The sequence below is a fragment of the Pelodiscus sinensis genome, chromosome 19, assembly GCF_052426305.1.
Source record: "Pelodiscus sinensis isolate ZL-2025 chromosome 19, ASM5242630v1, whole genome shotgun sequence".
NCBI lineage: Eukaryota > Metazoa > Chordata > Testudines > Trionychidae > Pelodiscus > Pelodiscus sinensis.
Genome location: NC_143070.1, coordinates 13819346 through 13832389, shown reverse-complemented (window position 1 = coordinate 13832389; position 13044 = coordinate 13819346). Strand labels below are relative to the sequence as shown.

General features: G+C 50.7%; 1 protein-coding gene across 2 annotated transcripts; it reads right to left on the bottom strand.

Annotated features, from left to right (window-relative positions):
* Window positions 1–208: 208 nt before the first annotated feature.
* Window positions 209–12745, bottom strand: LOC142823249 (butyrophilin subfamily 1 member A1-like). Of its 2 annotated transcripts, XM_089771526.1 has the most exons (7): window positions 12618–12717; window positions 10360–10707; window positions 7383–7667; window positions 6838–6942; window positions 4427–4447; window positions 3210–3242; window positions 209–723 (listed from the first exon to the last, which is right to left on the bottom strand). In XM_089771526.1, exons 1-7 carry the CDS (start codon window positions 12715–12717, stop codon window positions 209–211), a joined length of 1407 nt encoding a protein of 468 aa, XP_089627652.1. The 2 variants fall into 2 exon arrangements, with proteins under 2 accessions (XP_089627652.1, XP_089627653.1); XM_089771527.1 differs by lacking the exon at window positions 4427–4447 and having other exon boundaries at window positions 3210–3266; window positions 6832–6942; window positions 12618–12745.
* Between the last annotated feature and the right edge of the window lie 299 nt (window positions 12746–13044).

Genomic DNA, 13044 nt, shown 5'->3' with positions numbered 1-13044 from the left:
CCTCCACCTGTGTCCAGCCCAGGTGTTAGTTCTGTCCCCTGCACAGCCCCCACCTCTTCAGGGACTGCCTGCTCCCTGGGGCTACAGTAGGTTTCTGCCACCTCTCTTCTCTGGATTTGTGATGGGAGAGGAAGGAGCCAGGGGCTGGGTACTGGGGAATCATCCAGGGTTACAGAGACTGAGGTGTATGAGGCTACAGTGGCTAGTGTCAGGGAGACAGTCTGAGCTTGGTTTTTGTGTCCAACACCCAGATCCAGGGTCGGATTTTCTCCCCTGGGAGGGAGCCTGGTGGGAAAGTGAAGACTGGGGCCTTGGTACCAGCATCGATAAATGTCACCTGGCCCCGGTCACAATCCAGGCAAACCCGGATCCTGCTGGGGGGGTGCAGGGGCAGGGAGGTCACAGGGTCAGTGAGAGCCTGGAACTGATCCCCCCACTGCCCCACAGCCCAGCTCCCAGCTTTGGGGCTGAGGCTCATCCATCCCTTCCTGCTCACAGACTCTCTGGCCACCCCCACAGCCCAGAATTGCCCATCCCCCACCTCCACCTCCCAGTAAAGTCTGCCCGAGGTGAAGCCCTCACGGCCCAGCACACAATGCACAATGTCAAATCTCTCCGGGGTGTCGGGCAGTGGCTGCCGTGTGTCTGCCCATCTCACACGTTTCCCATCCTCCGATAGGATGAGGTCACGCTGCATCGTGTCTGGATCCAGAGTCACGTTGGCTGGGGGAGAATCAGAGCGTGAGGGGCAGAGCTCGGCCCTGGGGGGGGGGGGGTTGAAGGGGTCAGGGACAGAATCTGCCCCAGCTGGGCAGTGACTCAGGGACTCTCCTGCCTCCAGGGGCGCCCGGCTCTGAGTGGGGAGCAGCCCTGAGGTCTCGGCCCAGCCCAAGGGGCAGCTCACTCCCCGGCAGGGAGGGGCCGTGGCAGAGAGAAGGGGTCAGAGGGGCCCTGACACTGGGAATCTGCCCCCCTCTCCCTGGGCCAGGGACAAGCGACTCTGGGCCGGGGACCCCAGAGGGACGGGATGGAAACTGCCTGGTCAGGGCTGGCTGAATCCAGGCCCTGCCCTCGGCTAGGCCCCTCCCCATTGAAATGTCCCTGGGTCCCAGCTGCCTTTGGGCAGGGTTTGTGATTCCCCCTGTGACACGTCTCCCCCCACACGGCACGTCTGGGCTCGGCTCCTTTCCCGCCACACTGGGGCTCTGGGCCGAGCTCCAACCTGCCCCCCACCAGGCTGCTCAGCCTCCGGCCCAGCGCCCAGACCCCGCAGAGCCAGCAGGGAGGGGCAGGGACTGGCCCCAGCTGGGCTGGGTGGGAAGAGGCTGAACAAGGCGAGTCCTGCACTGGGGGTGCCCAGGCACCGTGCGGAGGGAACGGGGGTGTCTCTGTCCCAGCCATGGCAGAGGCTGACTTAGGGGTGACAGAAGGAAGAGGGGCCCAGGGAGCTGAGGGGGGGTCCCAATGGGGGCTGGGCGGACGGAGAGAGAAGCTGAGCTCACACGGGGGGAGAGGAAAAGGGGAACAGGACCAGAGCTCTGCTCTCAGCAGCCCCCCAGCTGCCTACAATGGGCCCAGGACTGCCCCTGTCTGTGCCCCGGGCCCTGGTGCTCTGGGGTCTGATCCATCCCTTCCCCCGGCAGAGCAGGGACCCTCCCATGGACTCTTGGGTCCTCTGCCGGGGGCAGGAGAAAGAGCAATGTCCCCGAGTGCCCCAGAGTCCATGCTGGGCACAGCCCCTCAGTTACTGGGGGGAAGGGGAACTCCCCTCTTGGACCCCTTCACCTCCCTCACACTCGTCACAAGCTGGGGCGGGGCAGACTTCAGTCACAGACCATATTGGCACAGTGATAGAAATGCAGCTGTGTTAGTCTGGTGTAGCTGAAACAAAAGACAGGACTATGTAGCACTTTAAAGACTAACAAGATGGTTTATTAGATGATTAGCTTTTGTGGGCCAGACCCTCTTCCTCAGATCAATATGTGGAAGAAAATTGGCACAACCATATATACCAAAGTGATATAATCAAAAAAATGAACACATGTGAAATTAACAAATCAGATTTTAGAACAGAGTGGGGGTGAGGGGGGAAGGTTAGTATCTGTGAGGTAATAACATAGGGGTGATAATAGGGGAAGTTTCTGTGAGGTAAGGACTTTAGGGGTGATAATTGGGGAAGCTATCTTTGTAATGGATGAGAAAATTAGAGTCTTTGTTTAAACCCATATGTAAAGTGTCAACCACTCTGTGCCGATTTTCTTTCACATATTGATCTGAGGAAGAGGGTCTGGCCCTCGAAAGCTCATCACCTAATAAACCATCCTGTTAGTCTTTAAAGTGTTACATAGTTCTGTCTTTTGTTTCATATTGGCACAGAGCTCCCCCCTTCCAAGATACCCAGGGATGGAGCAGCTTGGCTGCGGTCAGTTCTGGGCTGGGTTGCCAGGCACTTCAGTGAGCCCGGTGAGAAGTGCAGCCGGGAAAGTAACTCCAGGATGCCCCCTGGGCTGTATTTTCTAGAGGACACCTGCCCCCTGCTCTCAGGCACTGATGGGCGCTCTCCACTCAGGGGTGTGTTTGCTTTGCACAGCCCTCTGGGGAATGTTGCATGAGGGGTGCCCCCGAATACAGTGTAGATGTTGTTACATGGATTCACCTAAGTTTGGGTTTTTGCTGATTCTGCACCTTTGACGTTTAATACAAACTTTGTGACTGTGGCTAATCTGAGCCTTGCACCGAGATGTTTCCCCCCCTGCACATCATGCACTTTGACACACTAGCTGGGCTGACATTGCACATGTGATGTGGGACAATGCAATGTTTTTACGCTCCTTGTGGGGGAAGGACCACAGAGTGGACATAGCAGGCCCTGAGGGAGGTGAGCTCACCCTGGACTGAAGCTCCCTTGCTGAGCAGGGGGCAGGGGTGTCAAATCCCAGGATCAGAGACAGGGCTGGATGGGCAGTTGGGCTGTGCAGTGCCTGACCCCACTTGGCTCTTCTCCCACCTGGACACTGAACTTGCCCCTGGTTGCTGCCAGCACCACCTGGCAGAAGAGTCGCGACCTGACAGCATCTTTGAACTGCAGCTGCTGGTGCTGACGCCCTGAAATCTCAGGCCCCAGCCTGCTCCCGCAGTGATGGCAAAGGAGCCGCATTTTCACATGGGAGAGAACATCTGAACACTGACAAACCATTAACATCAGTTACCTTCTTCTATAGGGAATGCCAATCTTCTCCAGCCTGAAACCAAGCAGAGACACCCAGCTGAGAGTGACGGAAGCACACGCTCTATCTCAGAGAGAGCAAACCACGGCCTGTGGCCCCTCCTGCCCCGCCAGCCCTTCTATTCCGCTCTGAGCTGAGCCGTCATCCCCCTCCCTTCTTTCCCCTCCCCCTCCGTCCCCGCTCTTCAACTCACCTGCCCTGGGCTCCTGGCAGTATGAGGGCAGCTGTGACCAGGCAGCACAGCTGTGATGCCACCAAGCCCTGTGCTCTGAGTGGTGCAGTCATGGGTCGGGGGGGGGGGGGGGGAGAGGGAGGAGTTGGATGGGGGATGGGAGTCCAGGAGAGGTCTGGAGCAAGGAGCGGGAGGGGTTGGATTGGGGTGGGGAGTCTTAGCGGGGCAGTAAGGAGCTAGAGAAAAGGGGCAGGATTCATATGGGCCATGCCTGGCTGTTTCCTTCCCTGCCTGGTCTCCCTACAATTTCTACCCTGAGGTGGCCCACCCCTTCGATGTACACAGGATTCATCATTGCACAGAGTAAGACAGTGCGGCAGCTGGAAGTCACAAATTCTACTAGAAATGTCAAATAAATTAAAAAAAAAGAAGGCTTCACAAACACTGCATGAGCCTTGCAGTTGGATTGTTTTGTATTTCAAACATCTCCATTGCCTGTGGAATTAGTCCTAGCAAGCTACAATCAAACTTTGCCTGCAAACATGTTACATTTACAAACAAGCGGAGAAAACTTATTTAAAGCAAGTTTCTGCTCCTGTTGAAATCACTCCTGCTGCTGAATCCTCTGGCTAGAGGGGTTATTCTAACAAATGTACAAGAATGGGAGGGGGGGGGGGAGTTTCTTACTAGTCATAGAACCACACACCCCAGAACTGGTCATCTGTCTTGACCAAAAGATGCTTCACATCATGTTATGTCATTTTATTTTGTTACATTTTCAGAACTAAGGTGAAGGCTCAACTTCTATTCAAATAGCAACACGTTAGTACCTCAGAATACTCTCTCAAGTGACCTTCTGGCGTGAGAATTCTCCTGCTTACTCTGAGATCACCATTCATTTCTAAAGTTATATGTTAAAAATGACAAAAAAACCAAGACAAACCCCCAATTGGAACACAGCCCCGTGGTGCAGACGCACCTTAGCACAACAGGATTTACACGTTGGGAGGAGGAGAATGACACTTACTGAGTTCTGCTGCCTGTTTCTCTAGAAAACAAGGACAAAGGAATCAATGATTAGTGGGGGGGTTTCTCTTTCCAGAATCTACATGCAGGGTGGGGTTTCCAACACTGCCTAAGTGACTAGGGCACAGAAGTTCCTATGTCCCTACATCACTTAGGCAGCTTTGGAAATCCCACTTCCCAAGAGTCAGACACACAATGGCTGAAATTGACCTGGGCTGTGCAAGGCCCTCTGTACCACTCGGTGCCTGTACAGGCAGAGTGGCTGTGAGCCAGGGCCCCTGCACCCCTTCCAGTACATCACAGGAAGAGTCTTCACACTGGCCCTAGAATGGTTAGAATGACGGAGACTTTGATGCATCCCACCAAGACAAAAAGGTTGAATTTCCCCCTTCTCTTGCCTGCGCCGTGGGTCTGTGTCAGGGCTGACAGGCAGGGCCCAAAGCTCTAACACAAAGGGAAGGCTAAGAGCAACATCTCAATATTCTGCTGTTCTCAGATCACACATTTCCCCAAAATAAAAATACTTTTTACAGTAAGTGCTTTCCACATTCTACCCAGGGTTGGACTGAAACTCATAGAGTATGTCTACACTTGCAGCCTATTTCGGAATAGGGCTGCAAATATAGGCATTCGGAATTGCAAATCAAGCCCGGGATTTAAATATCCCACGCTTGATTTGCATCTTCCGAGCCGGGTGCCATTTTTTTTTTGGGTTGAAATTTATAAGCCTGGAATAACTGCCCACATCTACAAGTGGCAGTGAAACAGGCATTCAAAATAAAGCCCTATTTTGAACTACCTGTTAAACCTCATTGCAGGAGGAATAACAGGTAGTTTGAAATAGGGCTTTATTTTGAACGCCTGTTTCACTGCCGCATGTAGACCCGGGCAGTTATTCCAGGCTTGTAAATTTAAAAAAAAAAAAGGCAAATCAAGAATGGGATATTTAAACCCCAGGCTTGATTTGTAATTCTGATGCCTACATTTGCAGCCCTATTCCAAAATAGGCTGCAAGTGTAGACATACCACCAGGACCTGGGTAACTTCCCAGATTGCTAGAGATAAAACAGCTGATGTTGAGCCATACAACCTCGGAGTCAGAGCTCACTTTCAGCCCTCTGGGGCTGTCTCTCTACAGTGCTCAGTATAAGCCATGCCTGGTGCTGTCCTCAGCATGTGATTTATGGGTCTATGCTAGACATGCTAAATCAAACAGCAGAAGATCGACCTCCAGAGCATCAAGTGTCTGGTAAGCACAGATGTGATCTTAAGCTCCCCCTATTTTATAAAATGTTAATAGCAAATCTTCCAAAAGAACCGGGAAACACCCCATTCCTCCCAACGCTGCTCCAAGGACATGACCATGTAGAAAATGTCATGTATGGAAAGAGGAAGAATGAGACTGACCAAACGGTTCTGGGTGCTTTTCCTCATTTATTTAGTAGCCCATTGGCTGTTTCTCAGGGAGCACTAGTGCAGCACAAGGGTGCACGGCACTTGATTAGCAAAAAGGGATTTTCAGGATAGAAATCAGGCCTGGCAGCGCCATGTGGGAAGGGAGACCAGAGACAGATGGGAGTGACCCCGGAGAATGGGGAGAGGGAAGATGGAGCAGGATGCAGATCAAAGAATCATAGAACCATAGAGCTGGAAGAGAATTTAGAAGGTCATCAAGTCTAGCCCCCTGTCCTAGGCAGGACCAATCCCAACTAAATCAACCCGACCAGGGCTTTGTTAAGCCAAGACTTAAAAATCTCTAGGGATGGGTTACCTACTTCCCTAGGTAACCCATCCCAGTGCTTCACCACTCTCCTTGTGAAATAGTTTTTCTTAATATCCAACCCGGACCTCTTCCACCGCAACTTGAGACCATTGTTCCTTGTTCTGCCATACCTGCTGTGATCTGGCTCTCTGGTTGTCTCCTTCCAATCCCATCCCTTCCTGTGTGCCCGTAAGTGCAAACCACCCGGCCGGCTGTACTTCAGACAAGCCTGTGTCTGGCACAACCCACCCACACAACGGAGTGAGGGGGAATGAAACCTCCATAGGCTCAGGCCTGGGCTTCCTGGCTCCTTTCTGTGGCATTAGGTGGGGAGGCCCAGCTGGCGCAATAGGCCCCACTGCAAAGGCGGGTGGGGATGGCCCAGAGCAGTGGACTGAGTTTTTCACTCCATCCTCCAGCGCTGCCATCAGGTCCTGGGGAATCGTCCCCTGAGCCTGCAGCCTGGGGCTGCTGCCGACGATTAGCCCATGGACAGAGGGGATCCTCAGTGGCATTTCCATCCCTGTGCTGCAGGGGTGGGGCGGTTCTAAGCTCCCATCATGCCAGGCCAAGTGTCAGATCTGTCCCTGTGCGCTGCTTTGAAGAAAATCCCTTGGGAATGTCCCTGTATTTCCTGCTCCAACATTTACCTTTGATATTGAAGAGATAAACATTCAGGGCAAAGGAGCCCAGCAAAACCACCAGGGTCACTCCCAGAGACGCCATCCAGGGATTCACCTTTGGGAAAAAGGGATCTGAAAAACACAAGCCCAGAGGCATCCACATGACTCAGGAAGCAGGGACCCAGCTCTGATGACTCCATGGCTACGTCTACATTAGCACCCCTTTCTGGAAAAGGGATGCTAATGTAGACTTCGGAATTGCAAATTCCGCGGGGGATGTAAATATCCCCCGCGGCATTTGCATTTACATGGCTGCCACTTTTTTCCGGCTTGGGGATAAGCTAAACAGCCAAAAGAATATCTAACAATCGTACATCTGTGCAGGAGTGGAAGGATGTTTGGCTGTTTGTCTCCTGCATCTTCCCTTTACTCTTCAGTCAAATACAGTTACGGGTTTCAGGTGAGACATTCAAAATCTTTGAAGTCAAAGGAAGCAAGTAGGATGTACCACAACCTTCATGTTATCTTTTTTTCTGTCGCTGCTCAGAATGTGGTTTTTGATGGTCACTGACCTGATATATAAGATAATGTTGATTCCTTTTCTTGGCTGAGAAGGGTGTTCCTGACCAAACAGGACAAGTTCCGACTGGAATTTTCCGTTATAATGATAGAAGTTTCTATTCTATACAGTCCATTGGCTTCTCTGGAATTTGTGATAGAGGCTGAAGGAAAGGCCTGTCCATTGAGATCTCTCCACACCACCTCGGGCTCTGGGTACCACCCAGCTGACCAGCACTCCACTCGGATCCCTCCATCCTGGTAATCCTCAATTGATACACGAGGAACAGAGCCTAAAGCTAGAGACAAATGCATAAATCCATTTGATTTATGCATATATTGAGCCTAGAAAATAAGAAATTAAACTTCCCCTTTATTCTCAAATGTACATGGACTCAGGGAAGTAGATGAACAAGCAACTAATTATTCCATGGAGGGAATGGAGAGCTTTCTTCTCAGTATTGTCCCCTCCTAAGATCCACACAGATATGAATTTTTGGGACTATAGGAAACCCTTTAATTGATCATTTAATTTAGCACTAGCAGCTTCTGAGAAAAAAAACAGAAAAATAATGCTTGCCTTTCAAATGTGCCTTTAGGTGAAATGTCACAGATTTGATTATGGAAGCTCTTCTACTTGGCCCTGCATATGCAGAACTAAAGCATAAGGGGAGAAATATCTGGACACCTACTTGAGCATGATCATCTTCATGATGGATTCCCCCCTCCCATGCTCTAGACAATGGGATTTTGGACACAGATATGACTAACACAAAAGTGCTTTGGACAAATTATCTCATGTAACTTATCAATCTTCACAGAATCACAGAACAGTAGAACTGGAAGGAACCTCAGGAAGTCATCAAGTCCAGTCCCCTGCCCTCATGGTAGGACCAAGCACCAGATGATCCCTGACAGATGTCTGTCTGAGCTGCTCTTAAATATCTCCAGAGATGGAGATTCCACCCCACCCACCCACCCCTGGCAGTTTATTCCAGTGTTTCACCACCCTGACAGCTGGGAAGCTTTTCCTAATGTCCAACCTAAACCTCAACCTCCCTGGCTGCAATGTGATGTCATAATCCCCTGGATCCGTATATCTTATTTTGGTGTCTGTATCATTCTTATGTGTGAAATTAGGCATATGGGGCATGAAATGGCTTTATGGTTTCAATGTGCCATCCAGAGTGTTTCCAATGCTGGGTGTCTCAATTTTTTTAATTAATCATATGCAAACAGCCTTTTGTCTATAAGTCTTAGCAGTGGTTGGTAATAGGAGGTCACATGACCTCCCTAACTGGCTGCAGGAGACCAGGGAACTGGCTCAGCAGGACTGGGCAATGAAGAGCCCCAGAGAGCGGGAAGGCGAGTGGCAGTGGCCATGTCAGCCCCCCGGGAGGAACCCCCAGGTGTTGTCTGTGACCTTCACCCCATCACAATCTTCAACCGCCTGACTGATGAGAATCAGTAGAGAACTGCCCAACATAGGATGAATTCCTCCTCCAAGTTGTGTGTTGTGTTCTCCAGAAAGCAAGGGACCCTCTGTGGCAGGGCGTCAGGGTTCCCCGATGTTGCACCCCATTTACAGCAAGAACAGATTCCACCAGCAGCAGACTAGAGAGGGGTTTATTGCTCCTCCAGGATACAGCACAGCATAGATGTAATTACAGGACTCAGGGCCAAGATGCTTCAGACCTCTTGGGTTAGGGGTCCATTACCCCTAGCCCTCAGCCCTCAGCTTAGACTGTTCCCCTCATGTTTCCCAGCCAGCCACCTTAGTCTGTCTCCCTCATGATTCCAGCCCCAGACAGCAACTGCCCCTTCCCCCAAAACCTGGTGTTGTCTCCACCTCCCTCCCTTTGTCTCTCCTCCTGGGAGGCTGAGCCTAGGTGTCTGGGTTAATACACGTGGGTGAGTCAGTGGGAATCACACATCATGGAACAGGGGGACACGCAGTTACAAAGCAGGCAGCGCCCCCACTTGGCCACACCCTCAGAAGCATCCCAGGGCAGTAAGTCACGTGGTTCTCTTTTTCAGATTAGGGACGTCAGCGACTAGTTGACTGACTGATAAGCAGAATCCTGCCAGTTAGCACTATCGACTAGTCCATCGTCGTTGTCCGCCCCGCCCCTGGTACTCTGCAATGTTAGGAAACGGGAGCCAGAGCACAAAGACCCACAGGAGAAGGGACTGATCAGTCTGTATCACTTTCCCTGCTGCTGCTTTGCACAGAAAGGGACAGGGAAGCCGGCACACAAAGATCAAACTTCAGAGACTTCAGCAGAGGGCTTTGTCCTGCCCTCTACTCCCCTCCACTGCCTCTCGCTCCCTGGGCCACCTCCCTCATGGCCCTTTGCACCTCCTGGCCTTGTAGCAAGGCCACCGCCAGGAAGGGATCTGGCTGGAGCCTTCCTCTCTAGCCCCCCTGGGCCTGCCCAGCCCTGCTCTGCTGACGGTGCCTTCTCTGAGGGAACCAGGCCCTTCACTTTCCTTGGCCAGGGCCTCACTGACTCTCTCTGTGGGCAGCTCTCTCTATAGGGCTGTCTCTGCAAACTGCACCCTGCTCGGCTCTTTCAAGGCCTCTCCCCAATGGGCCAGGGCTCTGCCCGGGCTCCCTCCAGCCTGCATTGACCCTTCCCAGCCAGTGTGGGGCCATCAAACCCCCTCCCCCCATGGAAAGGCATTTGCATATTTGGACAATTATCTCAGGAAATAAAAAGTCATTTCTAGGCCTTAGATTTAACTGTGTGGCTATTGGACATGGGGTTTTGTGTCTCTGTTTGGGTCCATTTATTACACCTGGAAAGTGTGAGGTGAAACGGTGAGATGACTCTTGAGGAAGAAGGCGTCATAATTCAGGGGCACCTTCTCCACTTTTCTCCACAATTGGTACAAGTAAATGACTCACCTTGGGAACAGACCATGGGAAAAATGCTGAAATCATTAGACTCAGCGTTATCCCCAGGAGACATACAGACACATGCTACTGACCTGCCACCTTTAGATCCAGCAGGGCTTTTTGATAAAAGACTCCATCTTGAACAAAACAGCTGTACCGCCCTTCGTCACAGAGGCTGATGCTGAAAATTTTCAAGGCAACGTTCCCCTGGGTCAAACCATCTTTCAAGAGCACTGTCCTCCCCTGGTATTCTGGCATCTGCTGCTTGTTCTGGTCTTTTCCATCGCTATAGTGATGGACAAATGGGGAGAGCTCGGACCGGAACCAAGTCACCTCCATATTCTCAGCGCTCATCCTGGGGGCCAGGTGACAGGGTAACATGATGTCCTCCCCCACCACGGCTGTGACAGGCCAGTCAGGTCCAACCACTGTAAATTGTGCTGCTGAATGTCCCAGGAGAGAAGAGAGAAAAGCTCAGAGAGAAGATCTTGTCCATTTAGCCAGTGACACACACAAAACCAGTCCTGTTTGCTGTATTTTTTACTCCCCGGAGCTACTGGGAAGAGACCTGGGATGTGGAGATGCCACCAGCCAACGGGCCTTGCAGGCCGGGCTTGAGGGAAACCCCAGCTGAGAGAGCTAATACCAGAGAGAAGATTCCTGACCCCTTGAGCCTGAGGCATGTGGCCACTGCCAGAGCAAGTGTCTGACCCATGGCATCCCTGTGGCACAGCCAGGGGCTGGGCGACGGGATTTCCTATAACATTCCCCATTTTTCAGCTTATTCTTTTGTTAATAGATTGCTGCTTAATAACGTCTCTTTGCTTTGAGCTGTATGCATGGCTCAGTGGGTCAGGGAAGTGCCCAGTGCAGAGACAGCACCGGGAGTTAGGACAGCTCAGCCCCTCCCTTAGATTTAGTCCTGCAGGAACCCTGGGCCCAGCCTTGCTGGGTTCCAAGGACTCTGCCACAGAGGGAAATTGAAGTGGAGCCTTTGAGGTCAGGGAGGCCGCTGGGGTTGTGTCTACACTGCCAGGTGATTTCAAAATAATAATTAATTCCCCAAATAACTATTTTGAAATAAGCCCTTTCCTCTTCCCAAGCAGGCGTTGTTGTTTCAAAATAACAGGCTTGGTAATGTGGATGCTCACCTTGTGTTTTCAAAATTAGGGGAGTTCTTTTGCAAGAACTCCCCAGTGTAGACATGCCCTGGGTAAAGACGTGGGAGCGAGGACTCAGATTCTGTCACTAGCTCATTTCACCGGGGTAGTACAGAAGCCAGAAAAGCTCCCCACAGTAGCAGGACCATCCCCCCCTTACATGGAGCTTGCTGTGTTGTTAAGTTTACACCCTGTGGGTATGTCTACACTTCACACTTGCTTCAAAATAAATTATTCTGGAATAGTTACTCGGAAATAGTTTATTTCAAATTAGCACGTCTGCACTGCAGGGAAGTCTCAAAATCAGTCTGAGGTTGTCCCCCTAGGCTATGTCTACACTACAAAGTTTTTGTGCAAAGACAGCCATTTATGCACAAAACCCTGCAAAGAATTCATACCTCAAGCGTGTTTTCACACTAGAAAATCTACAATCAAGAGAACAGAGGGCTTTTTCAAGTGTAAGTAAACCTCCTTCTATGAGGCATAACTCCTCTTTGCACTACAGCTTTTGTGCAAAAAGGCATGTGTGAACGCTCTGCAGGGGTTTCTTGTGCAAAAAGTGCCTATCCAAAAAAACACAGGTGCCTCGATGGCCATTCTGTGAATGGCCATCAGAGCTTTCTTGCACAAGAATGTCCATGTAGTATGGACGCTCTCCTGCGCAAAAGTGTATCACTTATGCAATGTGCTTTGAGGTCCGGACGCACTTTTGCACAAGAAGTTTTTGTGCAAGAACTTTTCTGCAAAAGGCTTCTTGTGAAAAAAAAACCCTGCAGTGTACATGTAGCCCTAGTGTAGATGCACTACCTCGATTTAGAGCCCCAGGAGACAAGGAGAAGAATAACTTAGAATGGCCCTGGTGAGGGCTATTTCGAAATAGCAGAAGTGGAGCGTCTCCACACACTTTATTTTGAAATAACTATTTCAGAATAGGTGTTATTCCTCTTAGAATGAGGTTTACAGATTTTGGAATCAGCCACCTGTTATTGGAAAATATTTTGAAATAACAGAGTAGCTGTATAGATGCTCACATTGTTATTTCAAAATAACGCTAGTTGACTCAAAATAAAGGTGCAACATAGATGCACTCCGTGAGAAGTTCCACTGACTCTGAGTTGTGCATGTTATTAGACACTTCAGGGGCTTAAATAAATCCTCTAAGAAACAGCAGACGCAGAGCAGAGTCCTACCTGATTCTGTGCTATGGACATAACAAGTCAGGAAGAAAACAAGAAAACCAGGCAGAGGGGAGCTGGCTCTGGCGCTGTGGCCAATGGAGGGAACTTTCATCTTCCCTGAAACTTGATCTAGACAACAGGAAGGAGAAAACAAAAACTTACCACAGCGAGCAGGACACTCACTAGCATTAAGGCCAAGTCGACACTGGCAAGTCACTGTGCAGTAAATCAGCCCCCAGAGTTGTGACGTTCAAGGTGTCCACATGGGCAAGGCACTTAGCCCTGGCCTAATCTAGGGCTTCATTTCAAAATAACCCCTCTTAGGTTGAATTTATAGGTGGAGCATCCACCCTAACAAATCCCTTATTTCAAAATAATGGGCGACGTATAGCGGGGATGGCCTGTATGGGAAAGCCTCAAAAATAATCCAAGCCAGGAT

Coding starts and splice junctions, on each gene's coding strand:
- LOC142823249 (XM_089771527.1), bottom strand. CDS start 12,717: ATGAAAGTTCCCTCCATTGGCCACAGCGCCAGAGCCAGCTCCCCTCTG. Junction 7,668..10,359: donor GCTGGATCTAAAGGTGGCAG/GTCAGTAGCATG, acceptor ATTTGTCTCTAG/CTTTAGGCTCTGTTCCTCGT. Junction 724..3,209: donor GGCATTCCCTATAGAAGAAG/GTAACTGATGTT, acceptor ATTCTCCCCCAG/CCAACGTGACTCTGGATCCA.